The following is a 16,163-nucleotide window of genomic DNA, read 5'->3' as shown; positions in this document are numbered from 1 at the left end:
AGTAACATTTTCTAAGCCCACCCAGTCACTGCACCATCCCCTGTGACCTTTTGCAGCATACGCCTCTAATGCATGGTTTGCTATGTGAAGAAACCTAAGTGTATCTGCTCCATGGGGTGAATGACTGACCTATAGCCACTATTGGTATGTATTTCAGTGTAGTGATAATGCCACCTAAGTGACCTTTTCTCTTAAATCTCTCAGACATCACAGACATACTGCACATATTTCCACATCTTTTCAAACTGTGTTTTTCTTCACATATCAGCGAAACTACAGTTATTGTAAGTGATGATTGGATTTGAAGTCAGGCAAATAAAATCCAAGGTAAAGGTTAGGAGAGGACTGTGAAGATGAGTGAGAATGGAAACTCTGCTTGCTAAAGGTAAATGCTTCCATCTATCAATTCAATGCTCTCACATCGCTGCCCTTGAAGTCAACTTGCAGGATACGGGGTGGAGCGTTCGCATGTTTTCCAAGATATTCAGGTATCTGCCTGTCCAGATGGTAAACTGTCAGTGTGTCAGTGAAATCCTGAAAGAATTTTCAATGATGCCGGTCACAGCATGCCTTTGTATGTGCATCTGTCTGGGAACGTAATCAGACTCTGGTCAAAGCATTTTTCGACGCTAAACGCTCATCCGAGTGAATTATTTGGCACTCATTCACACATTCCTTGTCTTTTTTGCCCTTTTGTTTTCACACAGACAAACACACACACACGCGCGCACACACACACACAATGCCTGAGAGATCACACTTTTTACACACACATAAAATCTCTCTAGCTATCAAATCCCTCTCCTTGAAGAGTCTTAAATACCATCCCCAGTCAATGTGGAACAGTAAATCTGTCTTGACTGGACTTCAAACACACAGCGCCCTCGCTTTGTCTTAGTGTGTGCTAGTAATAGAGTTGACATCAAAGATAGTCGGTGTGCAAAGGTTTTTTGTTAAACAGATTCTTCCATGTGGCCTTTGGATAAATGTACTCATACAAATAACTGCACACTCAAACCAGCTGTGAATGAGGTCAGAAGGTTTTGTGTAAGAGCATGTGTGTGTTTGCACTCATATTACTCATGTTATGAGGACTCATACTTTGAAATTTTCATGGTAAGGTTAGGGTAAGGTAAGGTTTATGTCATGTTTGGTTACCTAACGCCTGGTTAACATACAACAGGATATGAGTGTACGTTGATGCAATGTCCTCTGCAGCGATAAAAACACGCCTGTGTGCTTGAGTAAATGCATGTTTATAGATGCCTAGTCCCGTTTGCTTTTAAGATCAAAAGCTTCATGTCAACCATATGGAATCCTTAATAGGATTGAATTAAGAGACTTGACTCATCACAGGGCATGGATAGAGATAATTCTTTTTAAAAATGTGTTCTCGTGCAATGGAAACAAATTTTCAGTACTCAATAGTAAAAAGATGAAAAACAGAATTTTTTCAACTCAACTCAAGGTCAATGTCATATTAATGCAGAATGCTTGCTTCATTATTAATGTTTCATTATTTATTTGTCTATTTGGTATTTTCTTTTATTGTCTAGCCCTTTCACCAGTATGAGTCTCAGTACATTTGATGTACTGGGAAGCTATCTGATCTAAGACCATTAACAAGAATAGTGGCCTCATACAGGACCTTAAGCCATCCACTATAATTGTCCTTAAAACCAAATTTGTCCAAGCAATGAATTAAAAAGACCATTCAACTTGGTCAACAGCTTTCTCGGCATCCAAAGAGAGCACTAAATCATCAACCTGTCTATTTTCCTGAGAGCTGAGGAAACGGTGTCTTTCAGTTTAGTCTAAGGAGTTTGGAAAGAGAAGGACTGGACTTCTTGAAGAAGAAGTTCACCATGATCTGGATGACTGAGAACCTACACAGACATCTTTCAGTGTAACTTTCTTTTTTTTTTTGTCTACTGTAGAGGACATAATGAATTAGTTTGGTCTCACGAGGGTAGGAGGGAATTCCTGGATGATACTGAAAAGATATCATTAATTGTGAACTGTAGCAACAAAATGATGCATCTGCAGTAATGAATGATTAAATAATCCAAATTCACTACCAAACTCATCAGGTCCAGAGGATATTTAATTCTCTAAAGTTCTCATATTGGATTAAACACCTTTCTTCTGGAAATGGGAGCATTAGGAGCAGATTGCTGCTATGTTCATATGGTGGGCAAGCTGAGCCGGGGGAAGAACTTATTCACTAAAACAGATTTTGAATTGTAGCACCATTTTGTTGCTACAATTCAGTCCAGAGTGTACACCACCTCTTGCCCAGTGACAGCTGGAATAGGTCCCAAACCCTCAGTGACTGTGAATTGGATTAGTAGATCAAAAATGGATGAAAAGACGGATGCTTCACAAATGTTTAAGTCATGCTTTATCAGAAAATCCGTATTTTTTTATAGCATTACACAAGCCTAAGTGATTAACATAAAAGCAGGTCAGGTCATTATCTTCAGATTAACTCATTAAAGTTCTGCAATGTGCCCTGAACAATATATGTTAGCAGATCTAAATAAGATTCTTTGTAAATATCACATGATAAAACAGAGAAGAGGAAGTAAAAGTCAGGAGAAAAGTTTAAGGACACACAGAGAGGAGAATCTCATTTTCCAACAACAAAGTAATGCTAATCACTGAAGCAACGTTAATATTTCAAGGCACTATACCACATTTTCTAATGTTGAGAGGATGCAGTCTTATTTACAGTAGCAGCCCAGGGCAGGGACATCAGGGAGCTGCCCTTTTCAACCTCCATTTTGTACAGTTGGACTGTGGAGCAGCTGAGGATTAAGTGAGCAGTAGATGGTGAGGAGGGAGAGAGCATTTTTCTGTCGACTTTTACCCTGCATGAGCAGCTATCTCCCTCACAGCCAGAGGACATTTAAGTTAGAAGTTAAATCACACTGACCACATTTTATGGTGTCTCATCTATGTTTGAGTCGTGCGCTAATGTTCAGCTTAGAGAACTGACAAGACTTACTGTTACAGTTCCTTGTTTAATTTGTATTTATTTATTTCTCTTGTTTTTTGTAATACATATTCAACCAGAAACTAATGCAGTTATTCCTGCAGCTGTGTCAATTGAGGTTTGGTTTGTGGATCAGTGGCAGGAAATTTTAGTCCATGGACCCCACACGGCCTGTTTAGATCTCAAGTGATTAAAACTCTTCACGAAAGATTATACATAAAAAACAGGTGATGTCTTGTCTGAGAAGCCTCGAAGGAAATAAGTGCAATTCCAACAACACGTCTCAGATTTTCCACATTCAGTATTTTGTTTACCAGAAAAGCTATTGTTGCAAAGCAAATTACCATGGGCAAAGCTCTTTGGCTTTACCACCTGGCTTCTGTGTGGCATGGCAACCCACAAGTAATGCCTTTGTCAGCAATGATGACTCACACCTCTGACTCAAATGAAATTTGCAGTTCAAAAAACCCACTCACTTTTACTGCAATTTTTCTACTTGGCAAAAACATTCAGTGGGCCCGATTGGACCCTCTGGTGTCACTCCTGATCTAGGAATAATTCAGGCTCATATTTAATGGATTACATTAAGTATGAGCCTGTTTAGTCAGTATGCAAAACATATGTCCTGTCATATGCAGTGGCTCCTTACTGTTTCTGTAGGATTTAAAAGAGTAAATAGCAGCCAGGTGCTGATAATCAAATGCACTTGATTAACTGATTATCAGCAAGTGTTAGCACCTCGATAAAAGCAGACGTTTTACCAACTTGGTGGTCTGAAGCATTTAGATGTGTGCTACAAGCAAATTTAGCCCAAGGTTGGACCATTCAATGTTCAGAGAAACTCCCAAAAATCAAAGAGTTGCATCTGAGACTCTGTTAGCATAAGAGAAAACCAAAATAGAGCTGTTACGGCATAACGCCCATCACTACGTTTGGTGAAAACCAAACCCAGCATATTAGCTGCACAAACACCTCATAACAACTGTCAACAAAGTGGTGGAGGGGTGATGACTTCAACTGGTTTTGCAGCCACATGACCCAGGCACCATGCAGCCACTGAGTTGACTCTAAACCCCTCTGTATACCAAATTACTCTAGAGTCAGATGTGAGACCATCTGAAAGCTAAAGCTCGGTCTCAATTGGGTTATGTACCAGGACAATGATCCCAAGCATGGCTGAAAAGAAAAGACACAAAGTTTTGCAACTAATACTCTCTGTGCTTGACGTACCAGCACTTACTAGGAACACTATGAAAACCAATGAAAACAACAAACATAAACAAAGAAAAGCTTCCCTTCACAGTAAATAGATGGCATATTTAGATGCTCAAAGACATTTTTGGAGCCTTTATAAAAAGATTCTCTTGTGCAATGAAATGCACCCTTTGCTTCATGTAATTCTGCAGTGCAGGTGGTGAGTAAAACCAGTTTAAAACAATGTTTTAGGAGAAAACAGTGACTGACATGAATAACAAGTTAGACCTCTGACTGCAGTGATGCCTACAGGGTTTTATCTGTCTGTCTCTCGTTTGGGTGGTTTAGCAGATGTGAAATAAAGACACACATACTCACACACTCGCATACCAACTGAAATATGACCCAAATGATGGAACTGCACTTATAATTGCTGTTTCGATTTTAAGAATAGAGTAGAAATACATTTCCATGTACTTCTGTTTATATCTAGCCACATAAATACCCCCATTGGACAAACATTAGCAAGATATCCAACTTTTTTTTGACTTGTGCTATTTTGTGCAGCACTATCTTATTTAGATCAGCATTTGACATACTGATGGTTCAAATAAACACCAGAAAGCTAGTTTAAAGAAGGAGAACATGAAGCCTAACTAATTAATGAGCAGCCATATAGGCTCATTATGAGCAGCGATGTGCCATTTTCCCCACATGTCACAGTTTAAGAATTTTCATTTTGCTTTATAGAACACATTTTTCTTGGGTTCATATTGTGACGTACACACAAGCAGAATTGCTAGTGAGTCTGCAGCAATCTACTTCGATAGATCTGTAAACCCAAGATGTGGCAATGGATCAACACCAAATATTCAGCTAAATTTATGCTAAAGCTAAAGCTATGGTTCATTATCCTTCCACAACTCCTCCAAAGTAGTCACACTCATGGAGGACTGAGTCTGCTGCTCTGCTTGCATGCAGCTTGTCCCAAAGTTGGGTCTTCGTATCTAAGACATTAGGACCAAGGAAGGCTTTTTATCAAACAAACTGAGAAGTAGGTTTGGATATAAAGTGTTTTAGGTGTCAACACAGCAAGAATTTAACTTTTTTTCTTTGTTTGCTAACTTGTGTGACTCTGCTTTACCTTCCCCCAATTATACCGACTGTTTCACTTTCCCTAATGTTTTTTTTCTTTTATCTAATCCACCTTAGTCCACTTCATATAACTTACTTCTTCACAAGAGTCTCTCTCTCTTTGTCTCTCTCAGTTCAGGTTGTTTTAGTCATTAGCTGACATGCCGATACCATCTCAGACACCTGTTCTCTCCTTCCAGTGCTGCTTCTCCTCGTTCTCTGCCTGCCTCTCCCTGCCTCTCACTTCCTCCTTTCCTCCCTCTGCCTCTTCTCCTCCTCCTTCTTATCTGTTCGACAGGTCTGGAGAGAACAAATTAGACCTGCTAAATTAAGCCACACACAAAGCTCCAGTCTAGCTGGAGGGAAACTGTGTTTATGTGCGCGTGTGTGTGTGTGTGTGTGTGTGTGTGTGTGTGTGTGTGAAAGACGGAAAGAGACAAACACACACTCAAACATGGGAGCGCTTTGAAAAATGGGTAAAACTGATTAAATGAGATAAGCCTCTGGAGCTGGATTCTGCTTTAAATGTACAGAGGGGTGATTATTTGACCAGAGGAGAAATAACAAAGACTGAGGAGGGAGGGATGGCAGCGAAATGCAATGAGAGTCTGAGAGGGAGAGATAAGAGAGCAGTTTGTGGTTTACGCCAGTGGTAGGAAGTAAGTAGGTACATTTAGGCAAGTGCTCTATTATGAAGTGCTTTTACTTCATTGTCATTACATTAGGTTGAATGACATTGCTGTGTAGTGTTTGCAGTCGAGGTAGTTAAGGGCTAATTTAACCTAAACACCCTATACAGTTTATGGAGAGTACAAACTGTAATAACAGCAGGGGTAAATAAAAGTAATATGAAAATGGCACTAGGAAAGGGAAGGATCTTCAATAAATGCGATATCTTTTCCTCTCTCTGCCAGCTAAGACCTTTATTCCTTCTGTGCTCACACCACTTTTGTCTCTCTTTTTTCTCGGATAATAAGCAGTGCCACCAGTTCAACCCTGTCTGTGATGCTGTGTCTCTTCTTCTCTCTGTCATAAATGAGGAAGTCTGGGAACATCTTTAAATGTCTGTGCGTCTCTCCACTGATCTTTCTCTTCCCCTTTCCCCTCTGATAATAGGGTGGGTGAACATTTCATATCGGATTCCCTCACTTTCTTCTTTCCTCTTGCCGACAGAATGACAAAGCTAATCTCCTTATCAATTTGTTTGACAGGCTTTGAGAGAACATGTTCTCATCTTTTGCCCCCAACCGTCCTGCCCTCCTTCACCTATCCCTTCATCTCTCCTCTTTTGTTGAATGGACATGTGAGAAAAGCACGGTTGGCTTACACATGTTGGCAGTCTACTGACAGCGTTACAAGATCCTGTGTTTTTTCTGTTGCTCCTGCCTCTCCGATCTATTTATCTCCATCTCATGCCTTTTCTTTATTGCCGCCACAAGTAAAATGGTCAAAGAGGCATTTTACCTAGGGCACTGCTGTGGTACTGAGTCTGAAACTGATCGGATTTAAAAACAAAAACACACTTGAATGAAGGACTTTATGTTGTGTTTCAAATAACAGCCAATAATTCGTCATCAGCCGTGTGTGTGTGTGTGTGTGTGTGTGTGTGTGTGTGTGTGTGTGCCCCTTACCAGTGGTGTGTAGTAGATTTTAAATCCTGGCCTTGCAACAAAGTAATCATCAGACTTGAAGGTGACTTTGAGCTTGTTGGTTTTCGAGTTTAGACTGGGTGGTGCCTTCTGCCCGCACCACCGACCCCAAATTATAGTGCTGGTCTCCGATTGGTCCTCCACTTCAACAAAGTCATACCTGCAGTGTGAGTGAGAACAACATAGAAGTATGTTAATTCGTAGGAAATAAGAGAGACTGGCTGAGGATTAAAACTGTACACACACACAAAAAACTATGTTCAAGTTAAGCACAGGTAGTTAGATTTTTGGTACTTTTTTGCACATTATTTCTGGAAATAAAAAACTTATTCTTGCTAAGGTCATGATTAAGCAGCCAGAGAACTGGAAAACAGTAAACAGCCATGACAGTTTATAAACCAATTTATCTTCATATAATATTCTTGTATTTTCTCCTGCAGGGACGAGGATTACTACTGTCAAAATTTCAGTTAACTCTTGGCCTCTGTCAACACTTTCCTGCTGAGTTTATCAGCTCAGTCACTCATTTTGAGTCATTCTGAATAAATAAATAAGTCTATTTTGTAAATCTTGACTGTATTATGTTTTTTGAAATTAGGATTATTTAGTGGTATGAAACTAAAGATTGAGTTACAATCAATCACAAGAACGTGCAGTTTTATAGTCAAACGTGTTATTCCTCGTCACATCTAGGTTTTTCTAACCAAGATGACGATGACAGAAACGCTCATCTCAAGGCTTCGAACTGGGACTGGGTTACGGTAGCTACGTCGATCTTTTATACTGTTACATCAGAATTTCTGTAACTTGTTTTTTATAAAGATGGACAAATAAAGATGATTCTGATTCTGTTCATTTTAAATAACATGCTATGGCATGACAATAGCCAAAATAAATATGCCCAAAGACTTAAAAACAAAGCTAATTATTCACTGCAATGCTAAAAGTTCAGTGATTTGTGGCAGAATTGATGCTCCGTTTTTGCTAGCACAGCACGCGTGGCCACAATAACAATTCTGTCACTTCTAAGGTTTTGCATATAAGGACATTAAAAATGATCAACTCCTTACCAGGACTTAGAATTAGATAAATACAACCTGAGACTAACAAAAAACTTGACATATCACATCATGTCATTATTTATTTTATAAAAACTAAACCAAAATGCTGAAGCAATGTGTGAAAACAAAACACCTCCTGATTCAGTCGTTATTGCTTTGAGCAACAACTTGAAGTATTCTGTGCCACTTTATCTTTCTCCTCTATCATTATTTTGAGGAACCCTGGCTCACTCTTGCTTCAGTTCGTTCAGGTTTGTGGGCATTTGTTTATGCACAGCTCCTTTAACCCTGGAGAACTCATGGGGTCAGATCCGACCCCATTGGTTTACTAGGGAAACCATGGGGTCAAATTTGACCCCATGGGTTATCCAGGGTTAAGGTTCTACCACAGTCTTCAATCGGGTTAAGGTCTGGATTTTGGTCCATTGGGACCATTGTGGACAAGCTTTAGCTGTCAGACATATGGCCTCACATTTCGGTATATAGCGCTCAGGATTGACTCAGTGATTGCGAGTTGGCCAGATCCTAGGGCTGCAGTAGTTGTAGTGATGGTCATCTCCAATTTAGTTCATCAGTCAAAAGGACATTGTTTGGTAAGTCTTGTGGTTGTTCAAGTGCTAACCCTGTTTAGAGAGAAGAGGCTTTCTCCTGACAAACCTTTCAAACAAGTCATAGTTGGCAGTCTTTTACTGTCATGTGTCCGCAGAGTCTGAGATATAGCTTTTTGGTTTTCGCTGTAGTTTGAGGATTTAAAAGTCTGACCTTGGCATGAATTTGATGGGACATTCACTCCGGGAACGACTGGCAACTATATCGAATGTGTTCCACTTGGGAATAATCTTTCTTACTGTAGAATGATGGACTATAAATTGTTTGGAAATGACCATATAAACCTTCCTAGACTGAAAGGCAGCAGTACTCCTGTAAGGTCACTGCTGATGTCTTTCCTCCTTGACTTTTTGTTAACACACACCTAGATGCTCCGGACCTACAAGCTGCCGTTTTTCACTCACGGCTTCTACATTTTGGCTTAGTTTATGTTAAATACATTTTTAAGTCCTTCAAATGACTAGATGTTGTTGTTGTTTTTATCATGTCCGGATATATGACTGTCTATGTGACATCACCATGGCTATAACTAGCCTGACGGGCAAAGCTAGACTTTAAAGGCTGATGAAGCAATTTTAAACGTGTCACTGATGCCAACCATGAAATTCTGTTCCAATTTTGTGCCAATCTCACAAACAGCTGGTAGATAGATGGCTAGACTGAACGCAGAGCATAACAAATAACACCAACTTTGGAATAAAGCCTATTTTTCCTTTATGGACACTTCCTCTGTAATGGTTCAGGTAACTTTTAGGGTTATGAGGCACTTCGAGTAATCAGACTTGTTATGATAGAAGTTTATGATGAGTTCTCGGCCAAGCAGACCATCACCATAAACTGCATGATAATAAGCCCACAAAGATACACACACATAATCAATGTGACAAACAAGATTTGAAAGACTGGGCAAAGCTCTCTCTCCTTCTTACTACCTTTTCAATTGTCTCCCCCTCCTCTCAACCCCCCCACCCCCTGCTGCTCCCCCTTGTCTTTTCAGGAAAGTGCTTACAAAGACGGCTGAGTTGCATATGGGGATTAAAAAGTCTATTTTCTCCCTGCAGCCCTCAAGGACAAACTTCTTATAGTTCTTGCCAAGAAAGCAAACTTCAGCTATCCATCTCTCCTACAGTGATTCCAGCACCTTATACCTTTTAATATTATTTTCTCTCAGTTCATTTAAATTCCAATTTATTGTGGATCCATGTGACTACAGTACCAAATAATTCACACATATTTTACCGCTGCTATTGTTCAGACTCGAGGCTTTTACACAATACACTTTCCTGTCCTCCCTGTCACATTTCTCCATCAGTCTATTTCCCTCTCAGGTTCCTAAATCACTCTTCCTGCATCTGATGTTTCTCCTTTACAGCTGCTCAGAAATGATCAGTGTTCTTTCTTCTTTTTGTTCACTGCCTTAATCCTTGTTTCCGGTATTCTACTTTGCTCCTCTTGTCTTTTTTTTCCCTAAATGGATTTCACGTCACCCTCCTTACTTCTCGCGTGCTGTATTGTGTCAAGTTTTACCTGCACATTCCATTCTCAGCCTCCTCCAGTCCAAAGTGTCCGTCAAACTCCAGGTGTATGCGGCTTCCTGGTGGTGACAGCAGTTTCCATGACAACAGCAGGTTGCGAGGGTAAGCGTTGGGGTAGCGTGGGCTGTGGATGACTCCACCCTGTGGCGTTACTGTGATGTTTTCCTCCTTGCGGTACAAGTCTGTGGTGAGGCGATTGCTGTCTGTTAGTGGTTACAGCTAATCAGTTAGTTAGTCAATTTAATAATAGAAGAAGAAGCAAAGCAGATTGTTCACAGATGCAATTTCACACCCAAGAGAAAAACTTTTTTAGACGTCGGCACCCACAAAGACATGCAAAAGAGGAGCACAAAACATATAAACAACAGCTCATACAGAAACAATCCTCAGCAAAGACCGAAAGACTAATTTAAATAAGAGCGTGCCGAGCACACATATTGAAATGGATCACGTAGATTTGTTTGGGTTTATCTTTGTCTTTGTTTTCTAAGTGAGACTGCGGTAGTTACCCAGCAGGCCATTTCACAGTTCGAAACTTCTCCCCACTCTTTGTATCTGAAATCTTTAAACAGGCGTCTCCATACTGCAGTTTTATCGACTAATCAGCCCACATATATACTATTACCCAAAGACTAGCCAACTATAATACATCAAATGTCTGCCCGCGATTTTCTCATACATGATAAAGGGACCACACTTCAGTGGGCACACTTAGCACACGGGTACGTCTTAATATTGTGACATCATCATGTTGTTGAGAAACCACCTGCTGATGGCAAAAGTGAACCATCTTTACCATTTTTGCATCCTATTAACCCTTTTTACAAGCAATGCATCATTTTGATGTCATAATATTTTATGTCTACAAAACCTAATTATGACATATGCTCATACTGGGCTACGCTAATACTGATCAGTTGATAGTGGAGGCCATTTAGTGCAGCAAACTCATCGTCATGTTCAAGAAACCAGTAAAAGATCATCTGAGTTTTGTGACATGATGTATTATTCTGCTGAAAACAGCCAAATGAAGATGGTATACTGTGGTCATACAGTGGTGCACATGGTCAGGACATGATAATTAAACAGTGCTCAGTTAGTACTAAAGGGCCCAAAGTGTGCCAAGAAAATATTATTCCAACAAGATGAACTTCAGGAGGTTGTCTCAACCATTTCTACAAATGCTTTGAGTTCCATGTAAGTTGGAACTTAATACTCAATACTGTGGACTTAATAAATGTCTAACAAGTGTACAATGAGAGTGTATAATATAACATGTGGGTTTTAGTATGAAAAATGTCTGATATCTTTCAGATAGGGCAAAGACTTGGTTTCTATCAAACATGTATTTATATACTGGTGTCCATCAAATAACAATATTATTGTCTGACCTTTTCACACCGATTACATTTGAATATTTCAGTTCAAGTAAACATTTGTCACTAACTAAATTTGTCTTGCTATTATTATTCTGCAGAAAAGGTCAAAAAATATTCACATGCATTCCCTGAAGGTCATGAATATCAACAATAACTGGTCACCCACCAAAATCATTCAGAATAATTCTCTTGGAACCAAGAGTCATTGCTAGTTTTGGTAGCCGGGGACCGAACCGTCAGGGTCAGTGCCCTGGCAGCCGTGATGCGGACGCTGTACCGGTCTGTCGTGGTGAAGAGAGAACTGAGTGCAAAAGCAAAGCGCTTAATTTCCCGGTCGGTCTTCATCCCTACCCTCACCTATGATCACGATCTCTGGATAGTGACCAAAAGAATGAGATCGTGGACACAAGCAAAAATTAGCTTTGTCCAAAGGGTGGCTGGCCTCTCCCTTAGAGATAAGGCGAGGAGTTCGGACAATCGGGAGAGGCTCAGAGTAGAGCCGTTGCTCCTCCACATCGAAAGGAACCAGTTGGGGTGGTTCGGTATCTGACTAAGCTGCCTCCTGGGCACCTTCTATTTGAGGAGTATTATCTGTGTGAACACATCAATCTATTGTAACAAAAATACTTAAAGTATCTGGAAGAAATATTCTTGATTCGTGTTTATATATAGGTAACAACTTTATATGTACAGAAGGTGTATGGGTAGGTTCTAAAGTTATGTTTTAAGTAAAACGACTGCTCATTGGTGGTGAACATGAAATTACAACCACTCAAAATGCTGCCCTAACTAACCAATGCAATCATAAATCTATTTTTGACATTTCATAACAATAATCATTAATTGGCATCATGAATCTAAATCTATTCCCGAGTTCCTGAAAATTCAAGAGGGGAAAAAAAAGCTCTTACACACATTCCCTAAGGTCAGGCTGTGTGCTGAAGTAGGCTGACAGGGCTGTATTTTCTGAGTGGTGTGTGTTTTTTAGAGCACTGAATGCATAATCAAGGCACAGCCTGCACCCCTGGGAGTTGATGGTGATGATGAAGCTTTGGCCTCCTCCTCCTCTTCACTCTGAGCTTCTCTTAATTCCTCCTCTTGCTCAGCCCGGTCTTTACCTTTCACCTCCTCTCTGTGTTTCTCTTCTCTACAGTGCCGCAGTTCCGCCTCAGTCACCGGTCATTCTGCTCTCTTCAACAGTCTGCTAATTCCAGCTCCAACAGTTAACACAGCACTCCAGTGTGTATCATGGGCAGCGGGCATTAATGCAGCATGTACTTCTAGTCTGGAGCATGTGTGTAAATGTGACTGCATGTGTGTACTGGGGCACAATTTTATTTGTAATAAAATTCTTCCCGCTTTGCTGATCAGAAGCCTGGCTGTGTAAGTCCACTGAGTCAAAAGAAGTGCTTATATGTGAGGAACTCTAACCTAACTATATCCCTGGTGAACAGAGTGTGTCTGTTTCAGTTCTTTTCATAAAGAATTTGCATTAAATCTCATGTGACTGCAAGTGGTCGCAAGCACAGCGTGTGCATTGCTTACAATGTCCAATACATATAACCGTAAATACATGTTAGTGCCACTTTTTAACACACCATGAAGCATCGATCTACTGAAATACATCAAGAGATAGAAGTCAGTGCTTCTGACCATGAAATAATCTAGCACATAATTGCTGTAAAGCCACAACCCAATTAATGCACCCATCCATTAATGCACCTGTCCATGCGCACAGGTCTAGGTCTATGTGTGTAAGAAGAGGGCAGACACTAAAATGAGGAAATATGCAAATGTGCTTGAAAAGCAGTGAGCTCTTCTGGATGATGTTCTGCAGTCACATCATGACCTTAATATAAATCATGCGGTGATGTCAGTGACACTGTTGCAAATTAATGCAAATGACACAGTGATTATAAAGGAAGTTTCTATTAAAAATCCAGTCCACAGAATCAACAGTGGGAGAAACTAACTGGTGCAATTTATCAGACTGCTGAGGATTCTCGGTAAATGGCTCACACGGACTAAGCAGAATCCGGAAACCAGCAGACATATCAGCGGGCACAGATGGATATGCAGTGCAGTCTGGAAATATTAGGACAGGGACAGGTTTTTACAGGTTTGTACTTATATTAGTCTTTTTTTATATTTTCATTTTCATTTTCTGATAAGATTAACTTCAATCTGTTTCCACGGTGAGGTGGCTTTGTTCAGTGTAGGTTCTACTATTATTATTATTATTATTATTATTTAAAATATCAATATTAATAATTTAATTAGTGATTATGGCTGTAGGAGTGTGAATGTATATAGGGCTCTTCTATAGGTCTTGCGATGGAGTTGTAACATCTTGCTACGTGATAGTCCACTCCAACCCATCTGCCATTAATTATTATTATTCCTTGCTGTTGTTATTTCTATTTTTGCAAGACATAAGCCTCAGTCACATTATAACTTATTGATTATAGGATCTTTAATCTAAACTAGTCATATAATTTATATGAAATGAAATTGGGCAGAAAGTCAACATTCTGCAGTCACAGAAAATTATATTGTGCTGATAATATCACTGTCTGACTCAAATCCTACATTTAGCCACCCCCTCCAACCCCCACCATCTTGCTCACACACACAAACATGCACGCACATTGTCGTCTGCTCCACACTCACAAACTCACCACACAGTCACGCAGCATCATTGTCACAGTTATTTAAGTGTCAGATCAGGAGTCTGAGAGTTTAATTGGCAGTCAGTTTCTGTGTGTGTTAATCATTTTGCGAGGACCTACAACCTGCTACTTTATGGGTCTGTGTCTCCCTTATGAGACAAAAAAACAAGTACCTTAAATTTAAATCCTTCCCTTTCGAGATGAAGAGCTCTTTATAAAGTTGACTTAAGCATTAGCGTTTTGATAAGGTTAGAGTACGTTTCTATCAGATGAATGGAAGTTAATGCAATGTCATCTGAAGTCATGGATACATGGCTGTGTGTGTTTATGGATGTGGCAGGTTACAAGAAAAAGGTTTAGACTATACATGTGTGTATTTGGATGCATGCATGTCTTGAAGGATGTATGTGGTTAATTTTTCCCTAATTAAATTTAACTCTCCTACCTCCAGTGTCAGAGTGTAATGTTCTCCATGGTGCTGAAATCTATTTCTGATCCCGGTGCCAATCACACTCTAATCACCAGCAACATGATGCATCACGGAAGGAAAAATAGCTCTTTAGAGAAAGCACTGAAGTTGCTCGGAGGGAACTGATGTTGAAGCTAAGATATGAAACTTTTATATTTCTCTCTTAATTAAAATCAGATTTTGGTGAAGTCACAGGTGTGCAAAGAGTAAATATTAAAAAATAAATCTGTTTTTTAGTTCAAGTGTCTATTCTGTGTGAAGCAAACTCTGTTTTTCTTGAGTGACAGTTTACATACTGTATGATGAATTCCCACACAGAGACACAGTCCCAGAGGACATTACCTATAACAAGGCGACCCCATTTCTTACATCTGCCATCCCCTGTCTAACATATCCTGTCTGACTTTCATCTCCTAACAATGAATTCTCATAACTTTCACACACAAACACACACATATACAAGAGAGCAGGACACACGTAATGGATTCACTTTCAGCTGTGAAAAACTACCCAGAGATTGCTGTTTTCATTCAAGGTGGCAAAGAAAAGCAGGTGTTTATTTTTGATGTGCTTCACAATTATTAACTAAGTATTTACGCCTGTTTCAAAAATCACAGTTAAGTATTTAATGGACAGGTCAAAATACTTTTTTGGGGGGAAAATGTGCTTTACTTGCTTTCTAGTGGAGAGTTAAGATGACATAGTGATAGACTGTCTGTTAAAACTACAGCCAGCTAGTTTATTGACAGCAGAGAGAAACAGCTAGTCTGGAAAAGGTAATATATGCATCACTTCAATTTGCTGAAGCATCTCACCTTGGTGTCTAGAAAAACATAAAAAGATAAGAATAAAGCTGTGTGTAGAATTGAGTAATGCTAGCCCTGGACTATTTCTGGTCTGAGTACGCAAACAGAGCAAGGATGTTATAACGACAGCACCATGAAAGCATTCAATGATCAGTTTAGATAGATGTGCCTCAAAAAGTATAGAAACGGAAACACTAACAATAAACCATTCAGCATGTTGCGTAGTAGTTTGTATGCAGCACTTTGGCCAACTTTATTCATACTGTGACAAAAATACTTGTCATAGTATAAATAAAAAATATGATCTTTCAAATATTAGCTTAAAACCCCCCAAAATATTTTGACGACAGACCCATCTGCGTTATCTGCTGAGTTGTTTATTCATCTGTGTTTGGTAACAGAGTGTACTGCCCATTAACAGCAAAACTGCTGATAAACACAGCGAGCATGTGTAAATGTGTGCGTCTGTGTATTCGTTTTTATCATTAGTTGTTTATGTGTATGCAATAGGTTCATATGGGCATATCTGTTAGGAACTGGGGTATATATGGGTCGCTGTTCCTGTGTTTGTGTACATGTGAGTGTGTATTGGTTGTGGATGTGAGAGCTGCACTTACATGCTCAGAGTATTTCCACCCATGAGAAATAACCAAAGCCTTTTCC

At 39.7% G+C, this 16,163-nt stretch overlaps 1 protein-coding gene across 2 annotated transcripts in view; it reads right to left on the bottom strand.

Moving 5' to 3' along the window:
• pdgfd (platelet derived growth factor d) overlaps positions 1-16,163 on the bottom strand; it is a 55,491-nt gene that overhangs the window by 15,050 nt on the left and 24,278 nt on the right. Inside the window, exons 2-3 of one of the 2 annotated variants that reach the window (XM_085183857.1) lie at positions 10,170-10,380; positions 6,955-7,132 (exon numbers count right to left, since the gene is read on the bottom strand). In XM_085183857.1, coding sequence (XP_085039983.1) covers positions 6,955-7,132; positions 10,170-10,380 — 389 coding nt within the window. The remainder of the gene's footprint in view (positions 1-6,954; positions 7,133-10,169; positions 10,381-16,163) is intronic. The other variant, XM_085183858.1, reaches the window with a different exon arrangement.

Source organism: Neolamprologus multifasciatus, chromosome 14, assembly GCF_963576455.1.
Source record: "Neolamprologus multifasciatus chromosome 14, fNeoMul1.2, whole genome shotgun sequence".
Classification (NCBI taxonomy): domain Eukaryota; kingdom Metazoa; phylum Chordata; class Actinopteri; order Cichliformes; family Cichlidae; genus Neolamprologus; species Neolamprologus multifasciatus.
The sequence above is the reverse complement of the archived record's forward strand: the minus strand, read 5'-3'. Positions and strand labels throughout refer to the sequence as shown.